Raw genomic sequence first — 27098 nt, 5'->3', positions numbered from 1 at the left:
AAAAAACGCATTCATATGGAATCTGTGTTGATTCTTAAAAAGACATTGCGAGCCTTCGGATTTTCAGTCTGCTTCCTGCTGCAATGCTCTTGGATGCACGAGCAGGAGCGCATTCACCCTTTCCCCCACTAAAGGGAGTTCCGCTACCCCTCCAGCCCCTTCAATTAATTCCTCTCTTACTTTGCTCTGCATTTGATGTCTCCTTTCTTGGTTCTATTATAACCAGACAAATAGTTTTACAAGGCTAATCTCACTAAGTCTTGCATGTGTTAAGCTGAGCACACTTATTTAATTTCATTCTGAATGAAGATATATGTATATAATATTATACTAGTACGTTTCAAATAATTAAAACATTCAAAACATCATTAGATGTTAAAATTACATTTTGGATTGAATGAACTTCAACTCTTGATAACAAGGGCATTTTACGTGACCTGGGCTAAATGTTTTAAAATTTGGCATTCTTTTTTGATAACGTAAAAGAATAATAAAATTATCATTTTCCCTGATAACATAATAGAACAATTTAAAAAAAAAACACTACATTAATTGGAATCAGTCAGGTTAGAATAAATAGTGTAACCGTCTAAATAATAAATGATCTATCCGTAAATGTAGAGGCAAGGAAATTAGAACAAAACTATATCAATTGATCAATTGAAAAGGCTGCATTTGAAGCAGAATGTAGGATTATCTTACAATTAGACTGAAAGTAAAACTGTTGAAGATAAGGATAAGATATTTTACAAGGTGTATGCGAAAGATACTTTCAGACGAGGAATGGATGTGTGTTTTATTTAGAAATAACTAATTTCTTAAAGAATAGCTTTATTAATAAATATGTTGTTTTCTAAAATTATGATTATAAAAATATGATTTCCTATAGTAATAAATAATTAAAAAAGTGTCATTTCCTGTAGGTATAATAGCTGATTGTATTAGTTACACAACTAATAAAACCAAAAGTTTAACTCACATTCATATTGCAAAACATTTTCAGCAGTTTTTATTTCAGCCTGGTTACATGATTGCCTAAATTTTCTAAATTAAAGGTCTATAATTCCTGTAAAGCGATCTAAAACATGTTGTACTAGATCAGTTCTCAAAGAGAGTTATTCATTGAAAAGCCTTAGCTTGACGGCCTATCCTCGAGATCTGTCGACATTAATTTTTGTCTGCCTGTCTGTCCGAACGCTGTCTGAGAACGAACTGACTTATACACATGAAACTTTGCATAAACTTCATTTTTATACAAGGAAAATCAGGTTCAAAGGTGGTACATGTCCAATCATAGAATTTGACTGAGCGCCATTAAAGCCTATCACTGACACAGTTTCTTCTTTGTCTAGAGAGGGAATGAAAAGTTTATTTTCTGTATTACTGTCTGCCTGTCCAGAAGGCATATCAAGAATAGAATGAGCTATTGACTTAAAATTTCTACTGCAACCTCGGTGAAGTGTATTATGCAACACATGGTGTTGTATATTACCTTGTTTGTATATAGACAAGATACAGTTCGATGAAGGTTTCAATATGTGATTCTCAAAATCAAAATTACCCAAGGTTACTGTTTTAACAAGCTTAGAATGTGATAAGACATTTGTAAGATTACCTGATTTCGCACATATCAAATGGAATTTCAAAGAGTAAGTTGAAGATGTAATAGGGTGAGTAAATGATTACCTGGAAATTTCAAAGGGTAATTAAAATAATAAGTTAACACTAATTGTTTCTTTTAAACCTGTATTTATACAAATTTAATTACATGTAACTGTTTAGGATATAAATCTGATTTACATTTTTATATTGTATTATCATATTCATTTATTTTTCATATAAATTATTTTATTGTATATATTAAGGATGTCTTTTAGATAGCATGTTTAAGTTACCTATGAGTCAATTAGTAATTGAATATTAAAACTAACATAGTTTAAGTTATTCATAAGCAGTAAAAAACCTATACTGCCTTGTTATTTCCATACTGGACAACAATTATATAATTGAATACACTACTTAATTTAAGTGATTTAGAATTGATTATGTTTTTATTTAACACCTCAAATCATTTAATATCAATGGTAACATTATCAACAAAAAATGAATACATTTCTTGAAAAAAGCAGTGTATAAATGAAAGCAGAACTGAAAATTTTTTAACAGTAACAGCTATGAAAAGCTACTAAAAGTGTTGACCCCCCAATGACGGTAACCAATCTATAACTCGCCCTTGGCGGCAAGTTTCTTCTTGAGTGACTCGGGCATCTCAGGAGGTGGGGGACGGGGCAGACGCAGCCACACCTTTACTGCGTCATATATGAACCACTGAGCTGCTGTCAGTGTACCAATCATCACAATCCTGGGCAACAGACCCTTCCACATTCCTGTAACAAATTTTGTCCAATCATTTTTGTCTCATAACTACACTCATGCATAGGCAAATAAAAAATGTAACATGATGATTATTGAAGAACAGCAGCAGGTACACTAATTAAGTCATTATAAAAATTGGATGAACTTTTGGTCTTCTAAGCAAATTTTAAATGTTTACAAAAAAATATTTTGGGTTAATAATCTTTTAAAACATATAGACATTGGTACAGAATATATCCAATCTCAACAGACAATAAATAATATTCTTTATTTCCATATTCATTTAGAACAGAGATAGTTTTAATATGTTACTTACAATTAATTTTTAAACATTCATAGAAACATATTAGTCGTTGATGATGGTGTCAAACTCTTCCAGGTTATAAACAGTTATTTCCACTAGCCACTTAAACATTTTTTTCTTTAAAACCTGAGGGCCCAAGTTCTAGAGTTCCATGGTAACATGTTGTGAAGCCTGGCACTTGCATAAAACTAGAAGTGCTGTACTAGCACAGCTCGCAGGAAATTTTAGTCAATTTTAAGGAAATTTGGGGGAATTTTCAAAAAGAAATCTAGACAATACAAAATTCACAATACTAAAAAAATAGAATTAAATAATCATAGAACATAAATTAGAGAAAATTACTTCAAATGATCTGGCAGTTTGTGCGTCTAACAAAGGAAACAGGTGACCAGCACACGACGCGTCTCAACCGTTATCATCAATGTGAATGAAATTTCAGTTAATCCGACTTTGCTGACCACAATACAGCAAACTACATACCAGGCATCCATTTTCGTTGAAACTTTGAATTTTCATTAAATTTCATTCCTTATAAAATATTATTTAAAACACCATTAATAGGCTGTGTGTTATAGTGAAAGTAGTATGAAAATTGTATATTAAAATAGTTCAGTTTTGTATCAAAAACTGTGAAAATTGACCTAGGTACTGAATAATAGACACTGATAAGAGCTTTGCTAAAAAATAAAACTGGGAAAGGGTAGATAAAGTGATGGGATATACTATTTCATAGCATTATTAGTTCTAGTTCTTCTAGTATTTCAGGTAACACTATGCTGCCTTGATGCTTTTCTTCTCAAGATACCAGTAAATAATCACATTTTATTGAAATATTTGTTAACTTCCATATTTAATTGGCAGGTATAACTAACTATAGTTGGTGCCGGCTACATTGTAGTACGGATATAGTCTACCAATGGTGTCTGGTTTCTCATATCTTATACATATGTATATATCAACCTCATGCTGAGATACCAAACCTAACTGTCTTGATGTCTTTCCAGTTTACCTGGAACCAGATAATTTATTCTCCACCAAATGAGTCCTCTGTTAAAATAGAATTAGCACTTATGTGCAGTATACAAGGTGGGTGGTATATCCCTTACTTTTGTTGATGAGGACAAGGCATTGGACTTTCCATCAAGTTTCCCTTGTTCAAAGAATGGTTGTAGGTTTGTGTCATCTATGGTTAAGTCCCCTAATTTTAGTACATGAAAATTTGTTGTGTTATGGTTAAAATTGTTATACATGTATGGAAAACATGTCAACTCAAAACCTTGTGTGTTATTGAAAAGCAATTTAACTTGCTTTAGGTAGAATTTCAGAGTCATTTAGTCAGATATGATAATTTCTTTTATTTACACTAACATTTATATTTTCAAAGAAGCATCAAGTTTAATCAGAAGTACATCAATAATTATCTTTTTCAAATGCTCAACAAAGCACATGTAAAATAATACGAGAACCACAGGCAAACATCTAAAATCTATTTCAATCATGTCAAACAGTGGGCTAACCTAAGATCACTGTCACTTTCACCATTATTGTAAGCAATGGAAACATCACTCACAACTTCACGCATTTAAATAATCTTTATCAACAACCATTTTTATTGCTTGTAAATCTAAATAATCTTTAGTGATCCTTTATGAGAAAAATCACGTCAGTAAAATCACATACTGGCATGCTGTAGATGCTGTAGATGGAGCTTATATTGGTCACTGTTTGGCATGTTTGCATACTTTTTCAATGTCTGGTAAAACCAGATGTTAGTACTGGAATGATTAGGATTAGAAAAAGTCACAGTATTTATTTTTACAGGAGAATATCATGTTATATGAGAAAGAAAATTATACTTTGGTGACAAATAACTCAAATGACTAACTAATTTTACTCACCAGCAAATCCAAGTTTCTTGGCAACATCCACTGCTGTCGCACCCTTGTCTTGGTTAAGTTTGGAGACTACAGTGTCGGCAGGGTGAGAGACAATGGCACAGAAGACACCGGCAATATAACCAGCAGCAAACGTGACCACCAACTGCTCTCCCTTGGTGCACTCTGATCTAGGCTTGGGTACCACATACCTGCCACAAATTATGATCAACAATAATTTACATCCCAGTTTGCAAGTTATTTATGTATAGCCTAAATATATTTACAAATGTACGGATCATGTTTAGACATGTGACCAGCGAACAATCCTGTTTAATTAAGAGACCCTATTTTTACCATTGGTTCATGAAATGTAACGTTTTTGAAATAACAAAAATATACTATTTTCAAGATTATTGAGAATAATGGTGTACCATCAATGAGAGATAAACTGAGGTACACTGCATAGTAGAGTCAACAGTTTCCTTGTGCATGATGCATTTCACTGTCTCTTTATACCTTTTATCTGCAAAACAACATTAAAATAACTTATGTATTATATTTTCTAAATTCCTTGTAATATATTGTATTGTTTGCAGGTATCCTTCTAGAGTAAAGTTTTAGTATTCTTTATTGTTGAGTTCTAGTGCTTCAGTTGATTAGGAAACTCTACTAAACCCTTTCCTGCAGTGGCATGGAGACTCTTTTATACAGCTCTTTCTGAAGTTATGATCAAGTTCAAGTTATGATCAAGTTTTACATATCCAGTTTCATGACACCACTAGCAAGCCTTTCGAAAACCTTTTGCAATTGAATCTGAGCTATAGCACTACATTTATATAATCACTGACTTTCAATGAAAACATAATACAATACTTTTAACCTCTCAATTTAATATGTGTCACTTGTGCAAAAACTTTAATGTAACACAGACATGTATTCTTATTCACTTCTGTTTCTGAATTAACTGTAAAGCCTGATTTTGCCACGTTCCTCTATAGAGCATGTCCAGAGTTTTATTTGACTGATATATAGTATGCATTATTTAGCAGTTTTTTTTTTTTTTTTTTTTTTTTTTTTTTTAATAGCTATTTTTACAACTTAACAAAAAACGTAATAAAGTTAAGTGACATTACAAAAAAACAAGGCAAATATTCAAATTTTACCGATCGATAACAATTTCATTTATTTACTTCATTTTTAATTGAGTTATTATTAATGTTTTATTTGTAGTTAAATCCTATATTTTTGTACTCACTTGTACAATAGTTCAATAGTCTTCTCAAAGCAGGCAAATTTCATCATAGTGTAGGGGATCTGTCTCATCCAAAGAGGAACCAAGCTCTTGTAGAAGCCATTCATGCCTTCAGCATTATAGATGATGGGCAAAGCTTCACGCAGTGTGCTTACAAAACCAGGTTGTGTTTGGATCCGTACCTAAAATAAAATAAGATCTTTTAATCTAATTTATTAATTAAAATTAAACTTTTAGAACAAACACTAATAAATTATAATTTACATAAGGAAATAACTATTGGTTCATTAATCATTTTAAAACAATCCATAAACATTATAGACTGACGGAAGGAACAAAGAGATGTCAGGTTGATGACTTCAAAAGTCTGACAAGCTTCCACATCACCTAATTTGTGAAAGCGTTTGGCTTTTGGATTTTCTTCACACCTTATCCACTAGATCAAATCCTAAATTTTACAAAATAAATATTCATAGTGTAATTTTAAGAGTTTGGTTGCCAGTTCAGGAGTGCTTCAAGGTTCAAATTTAAAGTCATATATATATATATATATAGCCTCAGGAAGCCCATTTCCCTCATAAGCATGCTTTCTCTAAATAATAAGCAAATTGTTAGGACATCTATCCCAAATGTCTGACTTTATGCTGGTGATAATGCAATTTTACTTCTGGTTAGCTGAGTTTCATATTGTATAACTTTACAATCAGCCATTGATTCTACTTTGTGATGAACTGAAATCAATCATATACCCCCATATCCCAGTAAAATTGTAATAGTTACTTTCCATTTCCAAACCATTCTTAATTTGTTATAGGATTAAATAAAAGAAATTACAGTGAAGTAAATCATGCAAGATCTTGATACACTCATAAATTTCAAACAAATCTTTTCTGAAAACACAAGAAGTTTTGTTTAGAAAGCTAGAATGTACTTGGGTCTTGTAATTGGGTCATGTACTTTGGGTCACTTTGATCATATGGATCATTATTTTTCAACAACAAATATTCTTGTCTGATGCTATACATATCCTTGTACAAAGCGATGTTAAGTACACCATCACTGCCTGGAAAGATTAAAAAGTGATAACAATCAAGGTGGTGCATTGGAAAATTCCTTTCATGGATAAGTACTAATAACTTAACATGGATACCTAATAATGGTTTTATACTCATGGATGCAAGTAGTATGAGCTGATTGGTCTTTATGTGAGAAAGGAGATTTGACTCCTCTCTCAGCTTGTGGTACACTTATTGTTTCTCTTCAAAGTTCTGGTTGGTGGTTTAACTCTTGGAAAGTTTTAATTTGGTGTAAAAATTACACGTGAGCAAAAACTGTATGACTTATTTTCCAGTCTATCTTATTTCAAGGCCTCATTTTTCAGGTGCTGCGTACTAGGCCTCAGGAATGTTTGACTGTTTTAGACACTTGATTTCTGAGAGTGACAGAAGTGGTGAAGTACATTATAGTAGTGGGTATGAGACTCAATAAATAAACAAATTTTGGATAGTTCTATATAATATTAAAACATTTTCAAAATATATGCTAAAGTCAAACATCAGAGAGAAAAGTAATAGTATTTTTTATATATAAAACCGTTATGACTGATTTTTTGATCCAAATTTGCTGTTGAAACAATTATTACTGAATTTTTTATATGGAAAGTTGGAAAAACATAATTGTGATTAAACACTCCTTACCTTGGCAGATTCCATTGGACTAAGAGCGATGTCAGCAAAGAATTCAGCAGAAGCTGAAGCAGCTAGATACAGCCATGTCCTGTATATGTAGGAATTCTCTTCTCCCAAAATGTTAGAGTAGTATACTTTGAACACTTCATACAGCCCAAACTTGCACAGCCCCTACAACATTTTAACATGTATTTTTATTTGCATTTTCTTCTATTCTAAATACCACCTTACTAAAACATGTTTTGACATTTCCCTACAAGCTGGTTGGCTAGCGTACTATATGTGATTAAGTCTTGTTACTAACTACATCTACTCCCCTAAACTTTCAGAAAAAACATGGGGACTATCTCGACTGAATAGATCTATGGTACTTTAAAAGGTTAACCCAGGTATCTTTAATACTAATAAAACATTCTTTCATGTTTTCAATCTTTATTTATCATAAAATACTTTTAATAAGATAAACTTTTATGATTGTATTCCAAGAGTGGTGCATGAACACTGAACTATGATATTTTATAATTGTGACAATGAGCAAGGTGTGATTACATAGGATCCAGCTGAAACTTGACAGCACATCAAGATTATCAATGACATAAGCTTCAAATTCAGTACAACATATAATCACGGTCTCAGTGGTTATATATAGGATAACCCTGGTCCTTATCTAGGATGACCGCAATATCTAACTAGACATGAATGCCAATGAGTTGGTGCATTACAATATGAATAATGTACAGCCAGAAGTTATCTTCAGATGTTTACCACCATTTACTTAATTTAACATTGTCATTACATGGTCATGGTGTATATAGTTTGTTTCAAGAAAATACAAAATAGCCATTCTAAATGGCCATCCTCTCCAGGTAAAGAGCCTAAGATATAATGCTTTGCCAGAGTATCTAGCACTGGTTTGTTTAACTTTAATTAGAAGTGGTAGTAAACTGAATTTTATTTAACTGTTACAACATTTTATTGCATCAAGGTGAAAGTTAACTGAAATCAACACTTGAAAATCTAGTGAGATATTGCATAAGTATTGGAGTTCAAAAGATTTACATATCTTTCATGGAATGGTGTTAATGTTAATGTCACCTGACTGTAATTGAAGATTTTATTAATTTATTAGCAAACTTACAATAATGTGTTTTACAAATATTACCTCCTGGACAGAATTAACACAGCATTTATAAGTTCTTTTAAAGTTTTGAAACTGTCAACTAATAATGGTTTTAAATTCATATCCCTTATACCTCATAAAATGACACAGAGACAGCTTGCAAAACATATTTACCCAAGAATATAAATTTTAAAATTATGAAGAGTTTCTAAACATAAATTACTTGATAGTGCTCATTTAAACAGCACTATCAATAAACGGTTATCACCAAGTTACCAATGCCAATACCAAGTGCTTCTTGTTAATTTTTGTCCAGAAGTTTATTTGAACTGGTGTGTACTATCTTAGTTCACTAGTTATTATATTATTATTATTTAGAACTTGAGTAATTCTAGGTATTTAAATGTTAAGTTAAACTATTATCTCAAATTTTGTTCTATTTTAAACACTCTATTACAATCAGAAAACTGTGCTTGCTGACAATCAGGTCATGTATGTACATATTGTAACTGATAATGGAATTTAAGTTATCTAAGAACAAGTATAAACACCAGTAAAACACCACAATTTTTATTCTATTTTTCTTGACATTCATCTTTTAGTGAGGTGAGATTTATGTTAACGATCGTTTTTATTGTTTCGAAAATTACTCTTACTAAGTACTAAAGAAGTAGGAAATAATAAGCATGGTCAAAAGTCATAGAGAGAAGAAAGGGATGGTTACTTGTGTTATGTCATTACTAAAACAGATACTTCAACAATCTTAATAAGATTTGTGTTTGTAAACTAGACTTAATAGTGTGGTTGTTTTACAGAAACAAATAAAATTTTGTAACACTTGTAACGCACTTAAATACAGCAGGAAGTATAACAAATAAATATAGAGGTGTTTTAAGAATTTTTAGTTAAGTCAAAGTCAAAGTCAAAGTCAAATACTTTATTGCCATTGATCATTACAATGAAATAGGCACAGTCACATTTATACATTAAAAACAGGCTATTAAATAAGATACATAAATAAGACATTTCATGAATAAACAATTAGACAGATAAATAGGCTACTTATGCTTAAAAGATAAGGCAAACATCAGTTTGTAAAAACTCCTCTACAGAATAAAATGGATTATTCTGTAACCAGGTGGTCAATTTGTGCTTAAAATTAGATAATGGAGTGTCATGAGCCGAAACGTGTAATTTGTTAAAAAATTTGACACAATTTACCTGATGTGAGGAGCCTGTTTTTGATAGGCGATGCTGCGGCAAGTCAAGCTTATGGCTGAATCTAGTCAAATGGCAATGAAAATGCTGCCTAGTGAAAAATAAATGTAAGTTAGTTTTAGTGTAGATAAGGATATGGTAGATGTACAAATTGATCACTGTAAGAATTTTAGCTTGGATGAACAAAGGTCGGCAGTGTTCAAGATACCTGGCTCCACACAGTGTTCTGACGACTTTCTTTTGTATGATGAGAATATCCGATACACCAGAAGAATGACCCCAAAGAATTAGACCATAAGATAAGTGTGATTGAAACAGTGCAAAATAGGAAGACCTCAGATGTTCTATTGATATTAAAGCTCTTAATTTCCATAGTAAATAGCTGACTCTCGAGATTTTTATACACACATTATTTACATGCTGAGCCCAGGTCAATATCGAATCAATAACAAAGCCTAACAACTTTACAGGATGAGGCTTTTCTTTAGATGTTAAACTCAGCAACAGATTTTGAGTTTTTTCTGGATTGCAATGTAATTTGTTGGAGGTGAACCAATTTAATGCTCCGGTTTGAGCATTTTCAATCTCTGTTTGAAGAACGTCCAGATATCGGTTACTCGAGAAAAGAGACGTGTCATCCGCATAGATAACTGAGTTTACATTTAAGTTCACTGACAGGTCATTAATTATTACAGTAAAAAAGAAAGGTCCCAATACAGACCCCTGCGGGACTCCAATTGTTACCTCTTTCATTGAAGAATTACACCCCTTAATAGATACAAACTGCTTTCTATCCGATAGATAAGAGGTAATAATCTGACAAGCACTCTCAGAAATACCATAATATTTGAGTTTTTGAATGATTGAATCAAAGGGGACACAATCAAAAGCTTTGCTTAAATCTAAGAGAGATAAAGCCGTTGATTCCCTCCTCTCGAAGGCCACAAGGGTATGACTAACAACCTCCAACACCGCTGAAGTTGTGGACCTGCCTGGCCGAAAACCAAATTGTGATTCAGACAGGAGATTGAAATATTCAAAATACAAAAAAAGCTGTTGGTGCATGATGGTTTCCAAAATTTTAGAGAAAATGGGGACAATAGAAACTGGACGATAACTTTGCGGCTTGTCCTTGTCACCTTTTTTGTAAATCGGAATAACTTTTGACACTTTTAAAGAGTCAGGGAAAAAACCCGCCTCCAGACATTTATTGAAGACAATAGCCAATGGCCTTTTGATTTCATGGATGGTTTTCTTGATTATATTGTTAGATAACCAGTAATAGTCCATACTTTTGGAATTTGAGAGTTTAGAAACCATTTTAACTAAATCATCTGGTTTAATTTCTTTCCACTGAAATGAGTTAGGAGGAACAGGAATATTACCCAATAAATCCATGAAAGGAGAATTATTCTGTGGCAGATTGTTTGAGAGCTCAGTGACTGAATCAAGGAAAAACTGGTTAGTAAGTTCAGGATCTAAGTAAATATCTTTGGAAGAAGCAGGAGATTTTTCCAAATTGATTATTTCCCAAGCAGCCTTACAACTGTTAGCTGATGTCTCTATATACTGCTCATAAGCTTGCCTTTTTGCGGTGGTCAGATTTGACCTGTAAGTTCTTTTAGAAGCTAAATACACGTTGTAGGCTACAGGTGTCTGCTCTGACCCCCTATCTCTAAGGCATTTATAAACATTAAAAAAATTTAACATAACATTTCTATCTTCTGCCAATTTATCATTATACCAGTTGATTTTCCTATTACTTATTAATATTCTTCTTTTTACTTTTACTGATTAGAACAGACATTTAAGATAAGACAACATAACATAACATAATTTAAGATCAGACAAAAAAAAATTTTTTCCAAAGAAAAAGTAGTAAACTTTATGGTAATAACTGGAAGAATGAGAGCCTAATGGAAATTTTTCTGCCCTCTCTGCATTACTGTACATCTACATGACAGCCTGAATAAATCAACTTCAGTTACAAACGTTTGGGGAAACAAACTCAGGAGGAGGACCGTCAGGAAGAGATACATTTCACCCAGAGTTAATATGGATCTGAGATAGCTCATTTGTCATCATAGCCAGTTGATTAAGATTGAAAAATACGAGGTCTGTCCAAAAAGTATCCAACCGCCGACCAGTAGGCGGCCGCGGCGTAACAGACCGGCTCGAACCGGTTATTGGAGGGGAGGGGCGAGCCTACCCCTTCCCATATTAGGCATTGAATATGATCCGGTCACTCAGTGAGTCACAGCGCTATGTTCCGTACAGTACTGCCGTGTGTGTGCATCGCATTTCAATATGACTAAACTTGTTGAGCAGCGCATTTGCATTAAATTTTGCAAAAAACTTGGCCATTCAGCATCAGAGACGATTACGACGGAAAGTTTATGGTGACGTGTCTATGGGCGATACACAAATAAAAGAGTGGTTTAGGCGGTTTAAAAATGGCCGCATATCAGTGGAGAGTGATGACCGATCTGGCAGGCCTTCAACGGCCAGAAACACTGAAAATGTTGAACGTGTTCGTGCAGCAATTATGAAAACCGAGGATTGACTGTCCGAGAGCTGGAAGAAGATTTAGGAATACCAAAATCGTCAGTTTGTAACATTTTACACGAAGATATTAAAATGAACCGTGTTTCGGCAAAAGTTGTTCCTCGACTGCTGACAGAAGACCAGAAGAACTGTCGAATTGAAATCGCAAAGGACAATCTGGATTTGATAAAAAGTGACCCAGGGCTATTTAAAAAAGTTATTGCTGGTGATGAGTCATGGGTTTATGGCTACGACGCTGAAACAAAGGCTCATTCTTCACAGTGGAAAACTCACGAAGAGCAACGGCCGAAAAAAGCAAGACAAAGTCGAAGCAATGTCAAGACAATGCTGACAGTTTTTTTTTTTATCAGGACGGCGTTATTCATCACGAATATGTTCCAGGAGGCCAGACAGTGAATAAGGAGTATTATCTTGAGGTCCTAAGGCGGCTACTAGATGCAGTGCGAAGGAAATTACCTGAACTGTGGACAAGCCGTGACTGGATCCTGCACCACGACAACGCGCCAGCTCATTCCTCAAATCTTATTCAGCGTTTTTTTATTTAACATTGTATTTTTTTATTTAAATATTGTTTTAAGTCAATGAGACACACTTTCTAAACAGGATGTTTAAAAATAAAGATTCAGATTCATAGTAAATAATGAACGATTCTTTCATTATTTAGCATTTTCTATTGAACTTATCTATCACTTCACCTGACAAGTTTTCAAAGGTTTATTTCAGGTGGAGAAGCTTGCTCTTTCACACATCGTCAACACTGTATTTTTATTGTCACAATAAGTACTATAAAATAGCAATCTAATACAGATAAACCAAAAACCTACATCAAAGAAAAAGTTATTTGTTAAAATGTTGAATGGTTGATGATATATTTAATAGTATTTATAGTTTTAAACCATAAAAAATATATAAAAACCAACACAAAATTGCTGATAATCCAGTAACAAATAAAATAAAAATTTTTACTCATTTCTGAAAATAACACAACTGCTTAAATTGTTAAATTGTAATGTTGCTGTAAATTTGTATAATCAATTACCTATTCTGATTAATTATGTGTATCACAAGGTGAAGTATTTGAATAACACATAATAATTCAAAAAAAGTTTTTATTAAAATCCCCTTTGCATTTAAATACAAAAAACTATTAAGAGAGCTTCATCAAGAGTGTCTTTTTTACAGCATCATATAAGTTCAAAATTACACCTGGATAGAGAGATTAAAAAATTCCGAAGAGCTCACCAAATCATGCAAATAAAATTAATTAATGAAGTGCTAACAGCTTTGGCCCAAGAGTACCAGTCAATCCAAAGCTTAAAGCATCTGAGCTTTTAAATTTTCACCAGATGCTTATAAAATATTCTAAAATAATTTCAAGTCTATGAAATATTATTCATCTATATATGAAAAATATTAAAAGTTACATTTTATGAGTTCTTCACAACCCTTCATATATATATATTATATATATATATATATATATATATATATATATATATATAATTTCTAAACTTTAAAATAAAAAAAATCTCTCCTTTGAATGTCAAGACTATAATTAAAGGAATAAACAAACTAACCCAACTATCCAGATGTAAACTCATAATAGGGTCCGGATATAAATTGGACAAAACATTCTATAATACACTGAAGAGCTGCCATGGAAAAATTAGCACATAATCTGTCATCTGTTTATAACAGAAAATAAATGGTAATGAAGTGACAAATGATAATATGTGACAAACTTATAAACAATGACATCTGGATTAGGACTTCACATATTAATTTATTTTAAGGTGTGAAGTAAAAATCTCATCATTTTCAAACCATTTATATGAAATTAACTGAGTTATTAAGTCTAAAATTATCTGGAGTCATATTAAACTCAAGGAAGTACTGTGCCTTACTGAATTAAAATAATAAATCTTTATAATTTTAGTTTATTTTTAACACTTTCACCGTAACGGGCCACTATAGTCATATGGTACGGGCTCTGGTCATATGGTATCTTCACTATCAAGGACCACTATACAAGTTGTGTACCATATATTTTACCTCTTTAATATTTATTTACATTACTATTAAAAGCAAAAAATGGTCACATTTCATTCTCCAAAACCATTTTCCATGATTGTGTGAATAAAGAATATTTTGACTTTGATTTTGAACATCCAAAATACAATACATAATATTATGTAATTATGCTATTCGCCCACAACTTGTGTTTTGAGAAATTGTTTAACCTCAAACTTAGTATTTTATAAGTCTGTTATGAACAAACATAAATCTTTATGTACTAACAAACAATTTTAGTAAATTATATCAAACTGTAATTTCAACATTTTATATATTTTATGTTTAAGTATATTTCATTCACTACAGAAATTGTAACACTTAGTTTCTAGCTCAATATTTATAATGCTTATGCAATAAGTGAAGATGTAAAAATGGCAATTTTTGCACCACAGTGATGGTAACATATTGCACAGTGCTGAAAGGGTTATAACTCAAAGAATTGTCAAAATAATTTATTTACATCAATTACCACATAGCTACGCCTATATCAACCTACTATATATACTCCAAGACCTAGGGTAGCCAACCTAAACTCTCCATATCTGTTAACTCATGATACCACAATTTACACTATAGCTTTGGCTAATCTCACCATTTAATCAGACTAGAATCTCATTTAAAAATTAACCCAATTAGTGCAGTGATTCAACTGAATTAGGTTAGAAGAGTAATAAGTGGTAACTTTTTCTGGGGGGAAGGGAGGATTTAGAATTCAACTTTATACATATTTCTATTGTGCACCAAATATAATTCTTTATGGTTGCATAATATTGTATGCAATATCTTTTCAAAATCCATCTCATTAATGGGAAACTCCCAATGTTATAAAGCTGCATTTATACTGCCAGAAGTTGCGCAAATTTTGTATCATACAGTAAAAATTGCTAGTCTAAACGAGCGCTGCCATAACTAATTTTGGAAATTTGTTGGAGAGCAGTGTTAGACACTAAAATTTTGCAACAGTACTTATGATAATGCTTGTTCACATTATGCGACAGCATTTGCACAATTTCTTCGACAAATTTACTCACCAGTATAAACACAGCATTAAACACGATTCCAGCAAAACATGGTAATTCCTAATCATAGGCTCGTTTTATGGGAAAAAGATCTTTTATGTGGAAGGAAACCGTATTTCCTACATCACTTTATAAAATTATATTTAATATAAAAATAAATAAAATAAATTTAAAGCCCTTTTAAAAAGGTACACTGTGCTGCATTTGGTTGGGGAATATTTTGAAATGTTGTAATTTAGTTGTAATAAAATGTGTATTACATTTTAATGACATTTTAAACTAGTTCTTAATTTTTACTCTTCATTTTATGGCATTCCTATTGTATGTATACAATACAATGAATGAAGAGATTTTTTTATTTCATTTCATAGATATTCACTAAATAATCTGAGTATGTACAATTATCATCTGTGTTTCCCAGTTCATACTGCATCAAATAATTGCTGCCACAAATAAATTGTGAAACAATGAATCTAAATCGTTTCTAGAAACTACCTTAAGAATTACTCAATGTTAAAATCATTTTTTAGCCTATCAATATTATTTTTATAATTTGGGAAGGCAATGAAAGCTGGTTATAAATTGTGTTTGTAGTTTTAAACTAAAAACTATACAAACAGGATTACGAGCTGTCTGCTCACCACAGTACATCAGAAAAATAATATATTTCTTATGATAAAGTAAGCACAGCTTCAGCTAAGGTTACGCATAACTTTTGTAGAGCTAAAAATGTATTAAAATAACTACCTTATAAATCAATCAATTGTTGATGCTTCATTTAATCATCACTTTATGCTATACTATGTTTTAAAAAGTAGTATTCTATCTATTCTGACTACTGTTTACTACATAAACCACAATAAGAAATAATGTTTTTGCTTAAAAGTAAAATTATGTGGGAATTTTGGTTTTCTTGTTCATAGTTAAGTGTTCACCCACCACTTTGTCCCTGGACTAAGTAGGAATTTGCCAGAACATATTATTAGATCTATATAGAATGAAAACCAGCTTAAAACCTGTCATATTTTGTAATTTAAAAGAAAGAACTCTTTAAGACATTCTACTTTTTCAATTCAAGGTATTGGAAAGTGTGTTGTGATATACAATCTTCTATTTTTTTGAAGAATCAAAAAGTAGATGTTCGGTTTTTCTGAGATAAAATCCTGATCAAGTATCAAAGAAAATGTTTAATTGTTCTAATAAAGTAAACTATACAATTTATCAAGTTTACAAAATTTAAAATTGATTTAATTTTGTCAAAACCAATAGTTAAACTATCGTCTAAATAGCAATAACACCAATTAATTTGTAAAGACGTAGCTATATTGAATGCACACCAATGTTTTAAAAATATTTTCTGAAAATCTTTCAGTATTCTGAAGTACACAGAGGTTATTTTCTGTATTTATTAGAATTATTAATTTTTAGGTTCACAAAGTACAAAACTGTTTTTAATGCTCTAATTATTATAAATTTAGCATTAAGTGATAATGTTTTTTAATTATTTAATCACAATTTTCAAACCAAATTTACTTTGATTTCACTTCTTATTATCAGAACATCGGTTTATAAATATTAAATAGATGTTTTTCAAATACATATATATATATAAATATATATATATATATATAGTCTTGATCCCAAAAGTGGCTTATTATTTACCTTTTATTGCTCTAATGTTCCATTCTACTGAAGTTTATAGTGAAATCATACAAATCTAAATCATTTTTATTGTCATATAAATCACAAAGATCATTGACAAAGTCATAAAATGAGGCCTAGTGACAGCCATGTCCATCTTAATGTGAACATACAAATTAGAATATTAACATGCTAGTTGTAAAATAAGAAGTAAGGATAAAAATGTATTGAAAGTTGCACTAGTAGATCGAAAAGAGTATAACTGTAAAGTCAACTAGAATGTTATAGATTTCATGCAAAAGAATTCTTCCAGCAAATAGAAAAAATTGTCCAAAAGCCACAAATATTTTCTTAGATAATAGCAGATGGTTGTATACTTTCAAAGAAACTACTGAGTGACTATTTTATATTTACACAATTAATAAACATGCCCTACAAAACTCACCAGATGATAATTTAATTGTAGGCAAATAAAACTCAAACTGATAAAAATTAAAGAAACAAACAAACCTTGCCATTCCTAATTTCCAATTATCATAACACCTTTCTTACTTAACTTTATTTTGTTTTGTCATGAACAATAAACCATTATTTATAAAATAAGAGTTACCTAAAGGGAAAACTACACAAAAGTATAAAGTATAAAAACTTGCCTGTAATGAATATCCAAAGAAGGTTGGAGCCCATCCTTTGGCTAAGCCTTTCATTCCATCTTCTTTAAGTGTTACCTGTTAAAAAAACAAAAATCTTATAATGTAATCCCTAATAAACTTTTTTCATAGAAAATCAATATTACTTTATATGAAACTTGTATATCGTAACTTGAAATAAATTAAAAGGTTGTAAAATTCAAAGTAGAATATTGTAAATAGGATTATATAAAGATTTTTCAGCATTTAACACCAATCTCCCTTTTAAAACAAAGACATGAATATTTCAAATCTGAGTGCACATTTAGTTTCAACAGTTGTTTTCTGTAAATATACTAAAAGAAAAGGTCATATTGACTGCAAAGCCAATGTTTTTATTTTGTTCTAAGGAGCTATGTTATAAATCATTCAAGGAAAGTAAAAATAATAAAGGTCCTAACACAAACCCTACGGTACTCCAAACAAACACTGCTTAAAGGCAGTGTTACACCCATTTATGATAGTAAATTTCTACTTATCATACAATGATTTGAATCATGGAAGAGATGATCCTCACACAACAATTGTTTTACTTATCCATCACATATTATGGGTGACTAGATAAGTAAAAAAAGCAAGCAAAGTACAACCATTATGATCATAAGACAAAATATCAAATCCTTTAACTGCTATAGACAATAGACAATAGACAAACTTCTTTATTAGCATATTCATCAAGAACAGTAATAGAGTCAGAAATTAGATAAACTTGTTTTGGTAAAAAAATAATAATGCTCTGAATGAGATATTACCTTGAATCCATGGAATACAGATTTGTACTTGGCAGGGTCAACTTGTATCCTACACTTGACCAAATCCAACGGTACCACCATAGTATGGGTGATTCCACATGACAAGATACCTCCAAGTCCACAGAGGGCAAAATACTTGTTGGATCCAAACGCACAGCTTTCTACAAAACACAAAAGACTATTAGTTTCATGTACATTTTTATATGCTATACTTTTTAATAAAGTGAAAGTATTTCTTTCACACAAAATAAATAAAAGATTTAAAGTGTGACTATTTTATTTATCAGGAATAATTTTTTGTAATTTCTGAATATTAACAGTTTAAAACATTGTTACATGCCCCAAATCTGGCGTAATGGTAGAACTCTATCAATATACTCGTATTTGTATCTCGGTTTTCCCCTATCCTTCACATATTATTGCTGACACTGGAGAAAACCAGTGTTCAGCTGCCTCCAATTTCTTATTGATTCATTATGTAGTTTCTAAATGAGTTTTTCCCAACGGACATGTGATGGTGAAATATTTGCCTTTGATGGATGTGTGAGCAGTTTTATAATGAGCATGTATTTCTTTTTAATTTTTACTTGTAATTCTGTTTAGTTTTAATATGTTTAACTAGTTTATTCTTTACAATTTAATAGTGGTTTATGGATAGTAATTATAATGAACATATATAAAAGAGAACATTATTGACAGAGGCATAATATTTCAGTCTTTATACACTGTATTGTTTCTTTCTTGTATATGTATTATTTTGTATATATTGTCTCTATATGTGTATTGCTGTGATGGTCAATTGGCTGGTGATTACTCAATGCACAGTGATAATAACCAATAGTTTTTTTATGGTCACTAAAAGTCTTTCAAAAAGAATTAGAGGATTATGACAACAACGAACACACAGAATTGAAGTTAGTGAACTTCAAACCTCTCAAATACCAGGTTTTTGACTGGTGAATCTCTCATTAAATCCTTCATAGGTACATTAACAAGTTCTTGTCTATGCCCTAACTTACATGGCCATACCTATCTACACCAAATCACTCACAAAAAATATTTTCAGGAAAATATTTTTCACTGTGTCAAGTGTCACTTTACGCAAAATAGTCTGAAAAATTTGTTATTGAAGTTTAATAGCTTCAATTACTTTATTGGATAAAAAGGGTTATTAATTACTAATATAGTCCATACAACTGTACTCTTGTAATTCAAAATTTTTCTAATGCATATTATTATGACTTACACTTTACATTTCCCTCAGTTCACCACTGTTTGGTTGATAAAAACTCGATGAAAACATAGAAAAGTTTTAATATTTTTAATATCTTATTACCTGTAAAGAGACCTAGACTATACTATCAACAAATCGTGATAGGTACAGACACTACTTTAATTGTGTTTCTAGTAAAAAAGTAATGGACTTTAGAAAATAAAAACTATTACAACAATTACTGTTTTCAATCTCTTTCCCTTTCTTCCTCATCCCCGTTCTCTTTTCCTTACTTGAACTCTCTATTTCACCCTCACTTCTACTCCTCCATCACTTCCCTTACTCCTTTCTCTCCCTCTTCCCCCTCATTAACCATCCCCTCCTATCCACTGGGTTTATCTCAAATACAATTAATTTAAAGTCATTAACTTGACTATCAGTCTTTATTCATCCGATATAATGTTAATTTACCTGACTTATATTAACCACAGTTCTGTTAACCAACTGAATATTTTGATAGTAAATAGTCAGATACTTACAAATCTGACCCAGTAGATAGTTTGACACGGGAATGGAAAGAAATGATATGATATGAATTTTGGGGATGTGATCATAGCCATAAGCTGTACATGGATAGTTGGTAATCTGGAAGGATAAATACAGAAAGGAAGAAGAGGTCTGGCTATAATGCTAATAGGGTATGAGATCAATCGATTGCACTAAAACAATCAAAGTATTATGATCTCCGAATGTACTCAGTTGATTTGTTTCTTTTACTTAGGCAAAAATTAGTGTTGTTGCTATTTCTAAGATTCTTCTATATTCTCATTTTTCTGTAGACTTTGAAATTCATTAAATTATTTCTAATAGCAATTACTGATTATTGTTATTGCTGACAATCTTAAAATACTACATTTATAACAGCTATTAAATCTAAAAGTGGTCCAGTTTATGTACTAGTGCTATTATATAAATCATTTATACCACTCAAGGATCTTGGTATCAGAGGTTCATCTATTCACATTGGTTTCTCAAGATCCTTATATGATAAAATATAATCCATGTAAATGAAACTATTGGTATTTATATTGGACATAATAACACAGTAAACACTAACAATAAAAAATAATTATTTGCAATTCAATTTATTAAACGGTACAACAAAAAGACTTACCTGGCGCTGATAACACAGATGACTTCAAATTGTTGAATATACATTCACATCTTTGTTTGGAATTAAATTGCAAACTCATGCAATTAGACAATCAAGAAGATAAACCCTGCAAATAATTAAAATAATAGTCAAGCATGCGTTAAAAGCACTCAATTAAGGTCCGTAGGACTGATAAATCAATTCAAGTCAATGACAATTTCTTTCAGTCAAAAAGTAAATTATTCTTTATTCTTCATTTTAGGTAATGATATTTTAATTTTCCACATTATAATCTCCATATTTTAACTGATTATGAGTGTTTTATTTGGCTTTCAAAATATTCTCAATATTCACTAGATAAGGGTAATAAATATAACAATTTTTGAAACTGTGCGTGACCCGCCGAGCTTAATTGGATAAAAGCAGGAGCCATTCAGTGTGGTCTGCCAAGCTGACAGACCAGACATAATTATAATTCTCTGATCTGACTTAGAGAACTGCCGTAATAGCTGTCTGAACTCATACTACAATTACACAGGTGGCTGACTGTGCTCAGGGTTAAGAGGAATTAAACTCAATTTAAATTACTATGTCTTCAATGAGTTATAAGTATATGCCACAGAAGTATTAACAGCTGTTTGGGCTTAGTAGATGTGAACCATACAAAACATTGTGCTGGTTTTATCCTACGGACCCTAAAAACTGAAAAATTAGCACACTGCAAAATAAACATATTAATATCAAACAACATTAATATTAGATAACATAACACATTAATGTGCACGTTGAAGTATGGTTAACTAGCTAAAATCACACAAAATACACATTTAAGTACAGAATCAACACTTATCATGCTTTTATTTCAATGTTTTTCATTATATGTAATGATTGTAGTCATGTCATAGTGTAATAAAGTGCAAGAGGTGATTGACAATCAATATCAAATTAGTGTATTATAATCAATTATTAAATCTTGATTAAATTTATTGTCAATGAATCATCCTAATAAATAGTATTGATTTGTTAGATTAAATATAAACAAACTGTCAATTGGGTTTTTTTAATGAAGAAGGAGCTTAAAACTGAAGTATCTATTCGTGATTTTTCTAATTAAAAAATCCTGACACAAATATTTAGTGTCAATGATGCCAGAGTAAGGTTTAAATTGAAATTAGATATTCCTTTTTTTATTATACAAAATTATAATGAATAAATTGTTTTTTTAATCTTTGATTCCCATGTATAATTATAGGATGGTATTTATTGAAGGTAATTTTACAACAGCCACTGAACAATCTTTGTAAAAATAGGCCAAACTAAATATAACTCCCAAATATAGAAATACTCATGTGTTGATGAATAGTCAATATCCAGATGTTAATTTTATCAACTGATATTTTAATTTGTATCCACTTGTAAACTTTTCAAATATACCATTTTTAAATACCTGAACATGGAAATAAAGGAAAAGAGAACAAATTTAAATAACACTTGGTGAATCATCACAAAAGGTATAAAACCTCTCCTACAAAGACTTATTTACAACTAGACTCTAAATATGGCTAATAATAAATTTAGTAAGGGGAAGAGAACCACAAATGTCAGGTTATATTGCATTTTAAGGTCTGAGATCAAGTTCTAATGATCCATCACCTAAGCTTTCCAGTCCACACTGTGTTGCAGCACAAAATAGTTGAAGGATATGTTCTCACTTGTTGTATTTCTGTACATAACTATTAAGAATTATTACTTTTCAATTTGTTTGGCTGTTAAAGTGGGATCCACAACAATATTGCCCTATTTGTGCATAATTAAGAATGGACTACATTATCTCAAGAGTAAACAGGGATAAAAACAACTTGAGTCCCAATATAGTGTTTGCCACATACAGGCCAGCAAGTGCTTAAGCATTCAAGCCTTGTCAAAGTGTAACAAAGTCCAATTCAAATAATTCAGCATCAGTGTAATACACTAATTCTTATTATGTTGAAAATATATTGCCAAAACAAAATATAATTTAATTATAATGACTGGAGTTTTTCAGTATCATAAATTAATTTAATATAACTTTTAATTACTTTCCATCACCACAGCTAGTAACTGGTCATAATTTATAAAAAACCAAATACATAGCCATAATTAAAGAAAAATTAATAAAACATAACTGGACATGTAAAAATAAACAATGAAAATGTAGAAAAGGTCATGTATACCAGTCATTGTTATGTTTTTGTACACAACTATAAGGATTTATATTAAGCCTACTTTTTCATTTTCTGTGTCAGTAAGGTGAGAATTATACTGAATCATGTGTAATACATCAATAAAAACCATGTTTGTATGGTTGTGTGTTAATTTATTATTGTTAAGTAGCTGAAATTAAAACTTAAAAAACGTTCATTGTTTAATAAGCTACAAAAACATTGTTCCTGTATGTACGAGAAAATATTTATTTTACCTAATGTAATGATCAACAGTAAACTGTTCAGAAACATCGAAAATAACTGTGAAAATTACCTATTTTAAAGAAAACTACTTGTAAACTATATAACATTGTTCAACTTGTAGCAAAACACGTTAATTACTCTCAAGAAACTGCCTTAAGAAGCATAATATAGTTTATCTAGATAACACTAGACTCGTTTTATATTGATGATGTGTTTTAAGCTTAAAATATTTTCATAACTGGCAATACTATGTTAACTAAGAAAAAATGTTTTCTATTACAATTTCCTAACATAATTGTTGTATAATAGTATTAATGTAAACTGTGGCCAATCAGCTTCTGATTTGATAGTATAAGTACTGAGCCAAAAGAGTTAATAGAGTACCTAGGAATTTGGCTGAAAATTAAATGCACATTTACAAGTGCATACGTAGTAGAAAGTTGAGAACTTTGATGGCTAGTTCTGCTTCGATGCTGAACATAAAAGGACTCATTGCTAGCATTATAATACTTCCCTAGAATTACTGAAGATTATTGGAGTAACAGAAAACTATAGGTTACACTACTATACTACAGGTATACCTGTAACTATAGGTTACAGTAAACTATAGACTGATGATCTGGACTTCAGAGAATGAACACAGAAGGGTGAAGAACTACCTGGAGAGAACACATGACTATGACCATTAAAGTAACAATCTTCTATTATCAGTAGTGTCACTTCACTTCAGCTTTTTATGAGAGAAGGTCAAAGATTAAATGTGAGACAAAAGGCATGAGAGATGACCTGCACCAGAGAAGGAAGAATGGAACTCATGTCATAGGCCTATGATGCTCTCTCTCTAGTCCATTTGGTTATGTAGATTACATGCTTCAGTTTTTGTATGGGTAAGATATAATCTGCAGTATCTTTTACTGTTGGAGTGGAAAATACAGTCAAGTACAATTCCTTGTGTTCATTAGAAGAAGTAAAATAAGTGAATATGGTAAGGCATCTGAAAACTGGTAATGTTGTACAGATGTCCACAGCAAAGGGGAGTGGGATGCCACAGCTGGGATAGTGCAGTTTAATGTGACTGTTAGAGCTAAAGAAAAAGCAAGTGGAAAGGATTGCTTAACTCATCACTGAGAGATACATCAGGTTGAAAAATACAATGGGAGAAGTATTTGATAACTATGAGTTCCGCATAAAACATTGGAATTGCAAACTCAAGTGATTTCAAAAGTGTTGAAATGTTAATGAAATTAAAATTTTCATCTTAATAAGATATCCAAACATTTTTCTTGTATTGAGGCAACTGGCTAATAACCAATAAATATTTCAATGGTGAATACTGAAACTTGTATTGGCCAAAAGTACAAAGAATTTAGCTGCTTGTAATGTACTAATTAATCATAACTTACCAATGAAATTAAATTGCTGGATTTTTCCTGATACCAGTGCAGCTTAGAAACATTAGAAACCGTAGATCTTAGTTTCTAGCCTGATACACACCCCGTTCACTTCTGGTTGGATTATACCGCCATTACAACCTATACTGGGTAGAACAAAAACTGATGGAATGTCCAGGAGCAGCATATCATGAACCATAAATTTCAAGATATTGGTATATAAAGGGCTGGTCAATAAGTTTAGTTTACTGAAGATGATTACTGTTGGGGTGGATGAGGCCCCTTTAATGTTAAAAGGTTTTTTAAAGCCTAAACCTGAGAGATAGCCTCCCCCAGTCTCACCTGTCTACTTTGACTGAAAAAGACTGGATTAGAGCTAGCCTCCACTTTTCCAAAATGACATGAATGAGATAGTGCCCATTAACCCTCCTCACAGGATCTTAACAGAAAGCAGCTGCTACTCCTAACCTTGTCCATCCTAAATATCCTCTTACTCTGGAAGCAGAGCAAAGATCCTTTCAGGACTTAGCAACAGATGGTGTTTCCTCATTTTCTTGTTCAAAGTGAAAAAAACTGATGCATTCATTTAATTCAATGTTAGATCATCAATCATTATCTCACCATGTGTCTCCAATTATTACAAAAAGGCGGGCAAATACAGTAAACTGTAGGATTTTTTACCATCTTCAAGATTAAAACTGTTATGATCTAAAAAGTAAATATTTCACAGTATTAGCACTACTTACTTTTTAAATAATAGATGAGGTTTTGAGTTGTTACAAGTTATTTTGAAATATTATAATGTAACTAAATTTCACTAATAATGTTGTTGTGATATACAGTAAATTTTATAATACCACTTTCTCAGCTATTTTGAAGTTCTTTTGTTTTTATTAATGTTATTTACTTTGTTTTATTTTTGTAAAGAAATGCAAACTTTTTCAACTTTCTAAGACTTTTGTGAACATTATTTGGTTGTTATGAAACATATTGCACCTATGTTGATAACTAAAATGCAGCAGGGTTCTCCAAAGGTTACCTTCTGGATTGATGGCAACTGCTGCTGCCGATATCGTGCGGCCAGGGACCAGGTTTTGGGTGCTTGCCTCACAGTGGGCTACATTCACAGGGTTGCAGAAGGGATTGCTTTTTGCTGTTTCTAACAAGGATTGCAGCATGGTGTAGCTGGAAGACCTACAACATATTTTAATAATTAGTTAGAGTACTTTAAGCACAAGTTTTAAACTGTTTGGTTCAGTGTTTTTTTAACTGAATATTCCATAAAACTGAATATTCCATAAAATGATAATAAGGAGCTTTAAAATTATAACTATTTCAGCAAATAATAAGCTGAATAATAGTGGTTGGTAATTAGTCAATTTCAACAACAAAAGGACAATTTCTCTGAGCAGACAGCACACTCCCAGCATAGTTTACACGATTACTCTTAAAATATCCGGCAAAGATAAATGCAAGGCGTTATTGAGGGATGAATTTACAACAATAAATTTTAATTCTCTTTATTAATTTTACTGTACAAATGCAATATTATCAAAATAAAACACGATAAAACTACTACAATCATGTAGTTTGTAGTTTTATCAAAGTAAGCCTATCCATAAAACTAAAATCAAAATTTTAAATGAGTGAAATTAATTAAATAAATATTGTTTTGAAATATTTTCCAATTGAATATCTCAAATATTGGTTTATCTCCAAGTTAATTGTTAAACATTAAAAATATTTTTGAGTACCTTCATTTATATTACGTTTTGTAGGTGCCTTTCATAAGTAGTTAGAGATCGCAAAAACTTTTAGCCTATTTTACAGTATTTAGTGTTTGGGAAAATACTTTATATCATAAACGTTCTAGAATGCATTTATTGCTGAGTAATTATAATGATCAGCAAAGGAAGGTATCCCATCTGAAAAATACGAGGTACAATAGATAATTTTTTTTTTTAACTGTCTCAAGCATAAGGAGAAGAAGATAAAGAACAAGATAGTGTGTTCTTTCATGTTAATCATTGCATCTTTTCTCTGAACCTTTTATGTACATTTTTATTATTTATACCCTCCCCAAGAATAGAAGGAAGCTCCATTTCAAATCACAGATCGCTAAATCAAAAAAGTGTTGTAGAAATAATAAGAAGTTTGGTACAAGTTGCATCAATTTTAACGCCTCAATTAAACTTGTCACTGTAAATGAAGTAAAAGTATAATAAAAACACCTCCACCAATATGGTAAGTGTTTGAAAACATACACTATATTTTTAGTATCCTCAGAACACTTGGTACCAAAATATTTTCCTCATACATT

The 27098-nt window shown here is 31.2% G+C and overlaps 1 protein-coding gene across 2 annotated transcripts in view; it reads right to left on the bottom strand.

Annotated features, from left to right (window-relative positions):
* Positions 1-1729: 1729 nt before the first annotated feature.
* Positions 1730-27098, bottom strand: part of LOC124369163 (phosphate carrier protein, mitochondrial-like) — a 31752-nt gene continuing 6383 nt past the window's right edge. Inside the window, exons 1-8 of one of the 2 annotated variants that reach the window (XM_046826956.1) lie at positions 25818-25947; positions 20962-21067; positions 18575-18735; positions 17787-17861; positions 7507-7668; positions 5813-5991; positions 4579-4766; positions 1730-2387 (exon numbers count right to left, since the gene is read on the bottom strand). In XM_046826956.1, the coding sequence (XP_046682912.1) occupies positions 2221-2387; positions 4579-4766; positions 5813-5991; positions 7507-7668; positions 17787-17861; positions 18575-18735; positions 20962-21040 (1011 nt within the window). In that variant the 5' untranslated portion in view covers positions 21041-21067; positions 25818-25947 and the 3' untranslated portion in view covers positions 1730-2220. Of the gene's footprint in view, positions 2388-4578; positions 4767-5812; positions 5992-7506; positions 7669-17786; positions 17862-18574; positions 18736-20961; positions 21068-25817; positions 25973-27098 lie in introns of those variants that run through there. The other variant, XM_046826955.1, reaches the window with a different exon arrangement.

This window comes from Homalodisca vitripennis, chromosome X (genome assembly GCF_021130785.1).
Source record: "Homalodisca vitripennis isolate AUS2020 chromosome X, UT_GWSS_2.1, whole genome shotgun sequence".
NCBI classification, from domain to species: Eukaryota; Metazoa; Arthropoda; class Insecta; order Hemiptera; family Cicadellidae; genus Homalodisca; species Homalodisca vitripennis.
The sequence above is the reverse complement of the archived record's forward strand: the minus strand, read 5'-3'. Positions and strand labels throughout refer to the sequence as shown.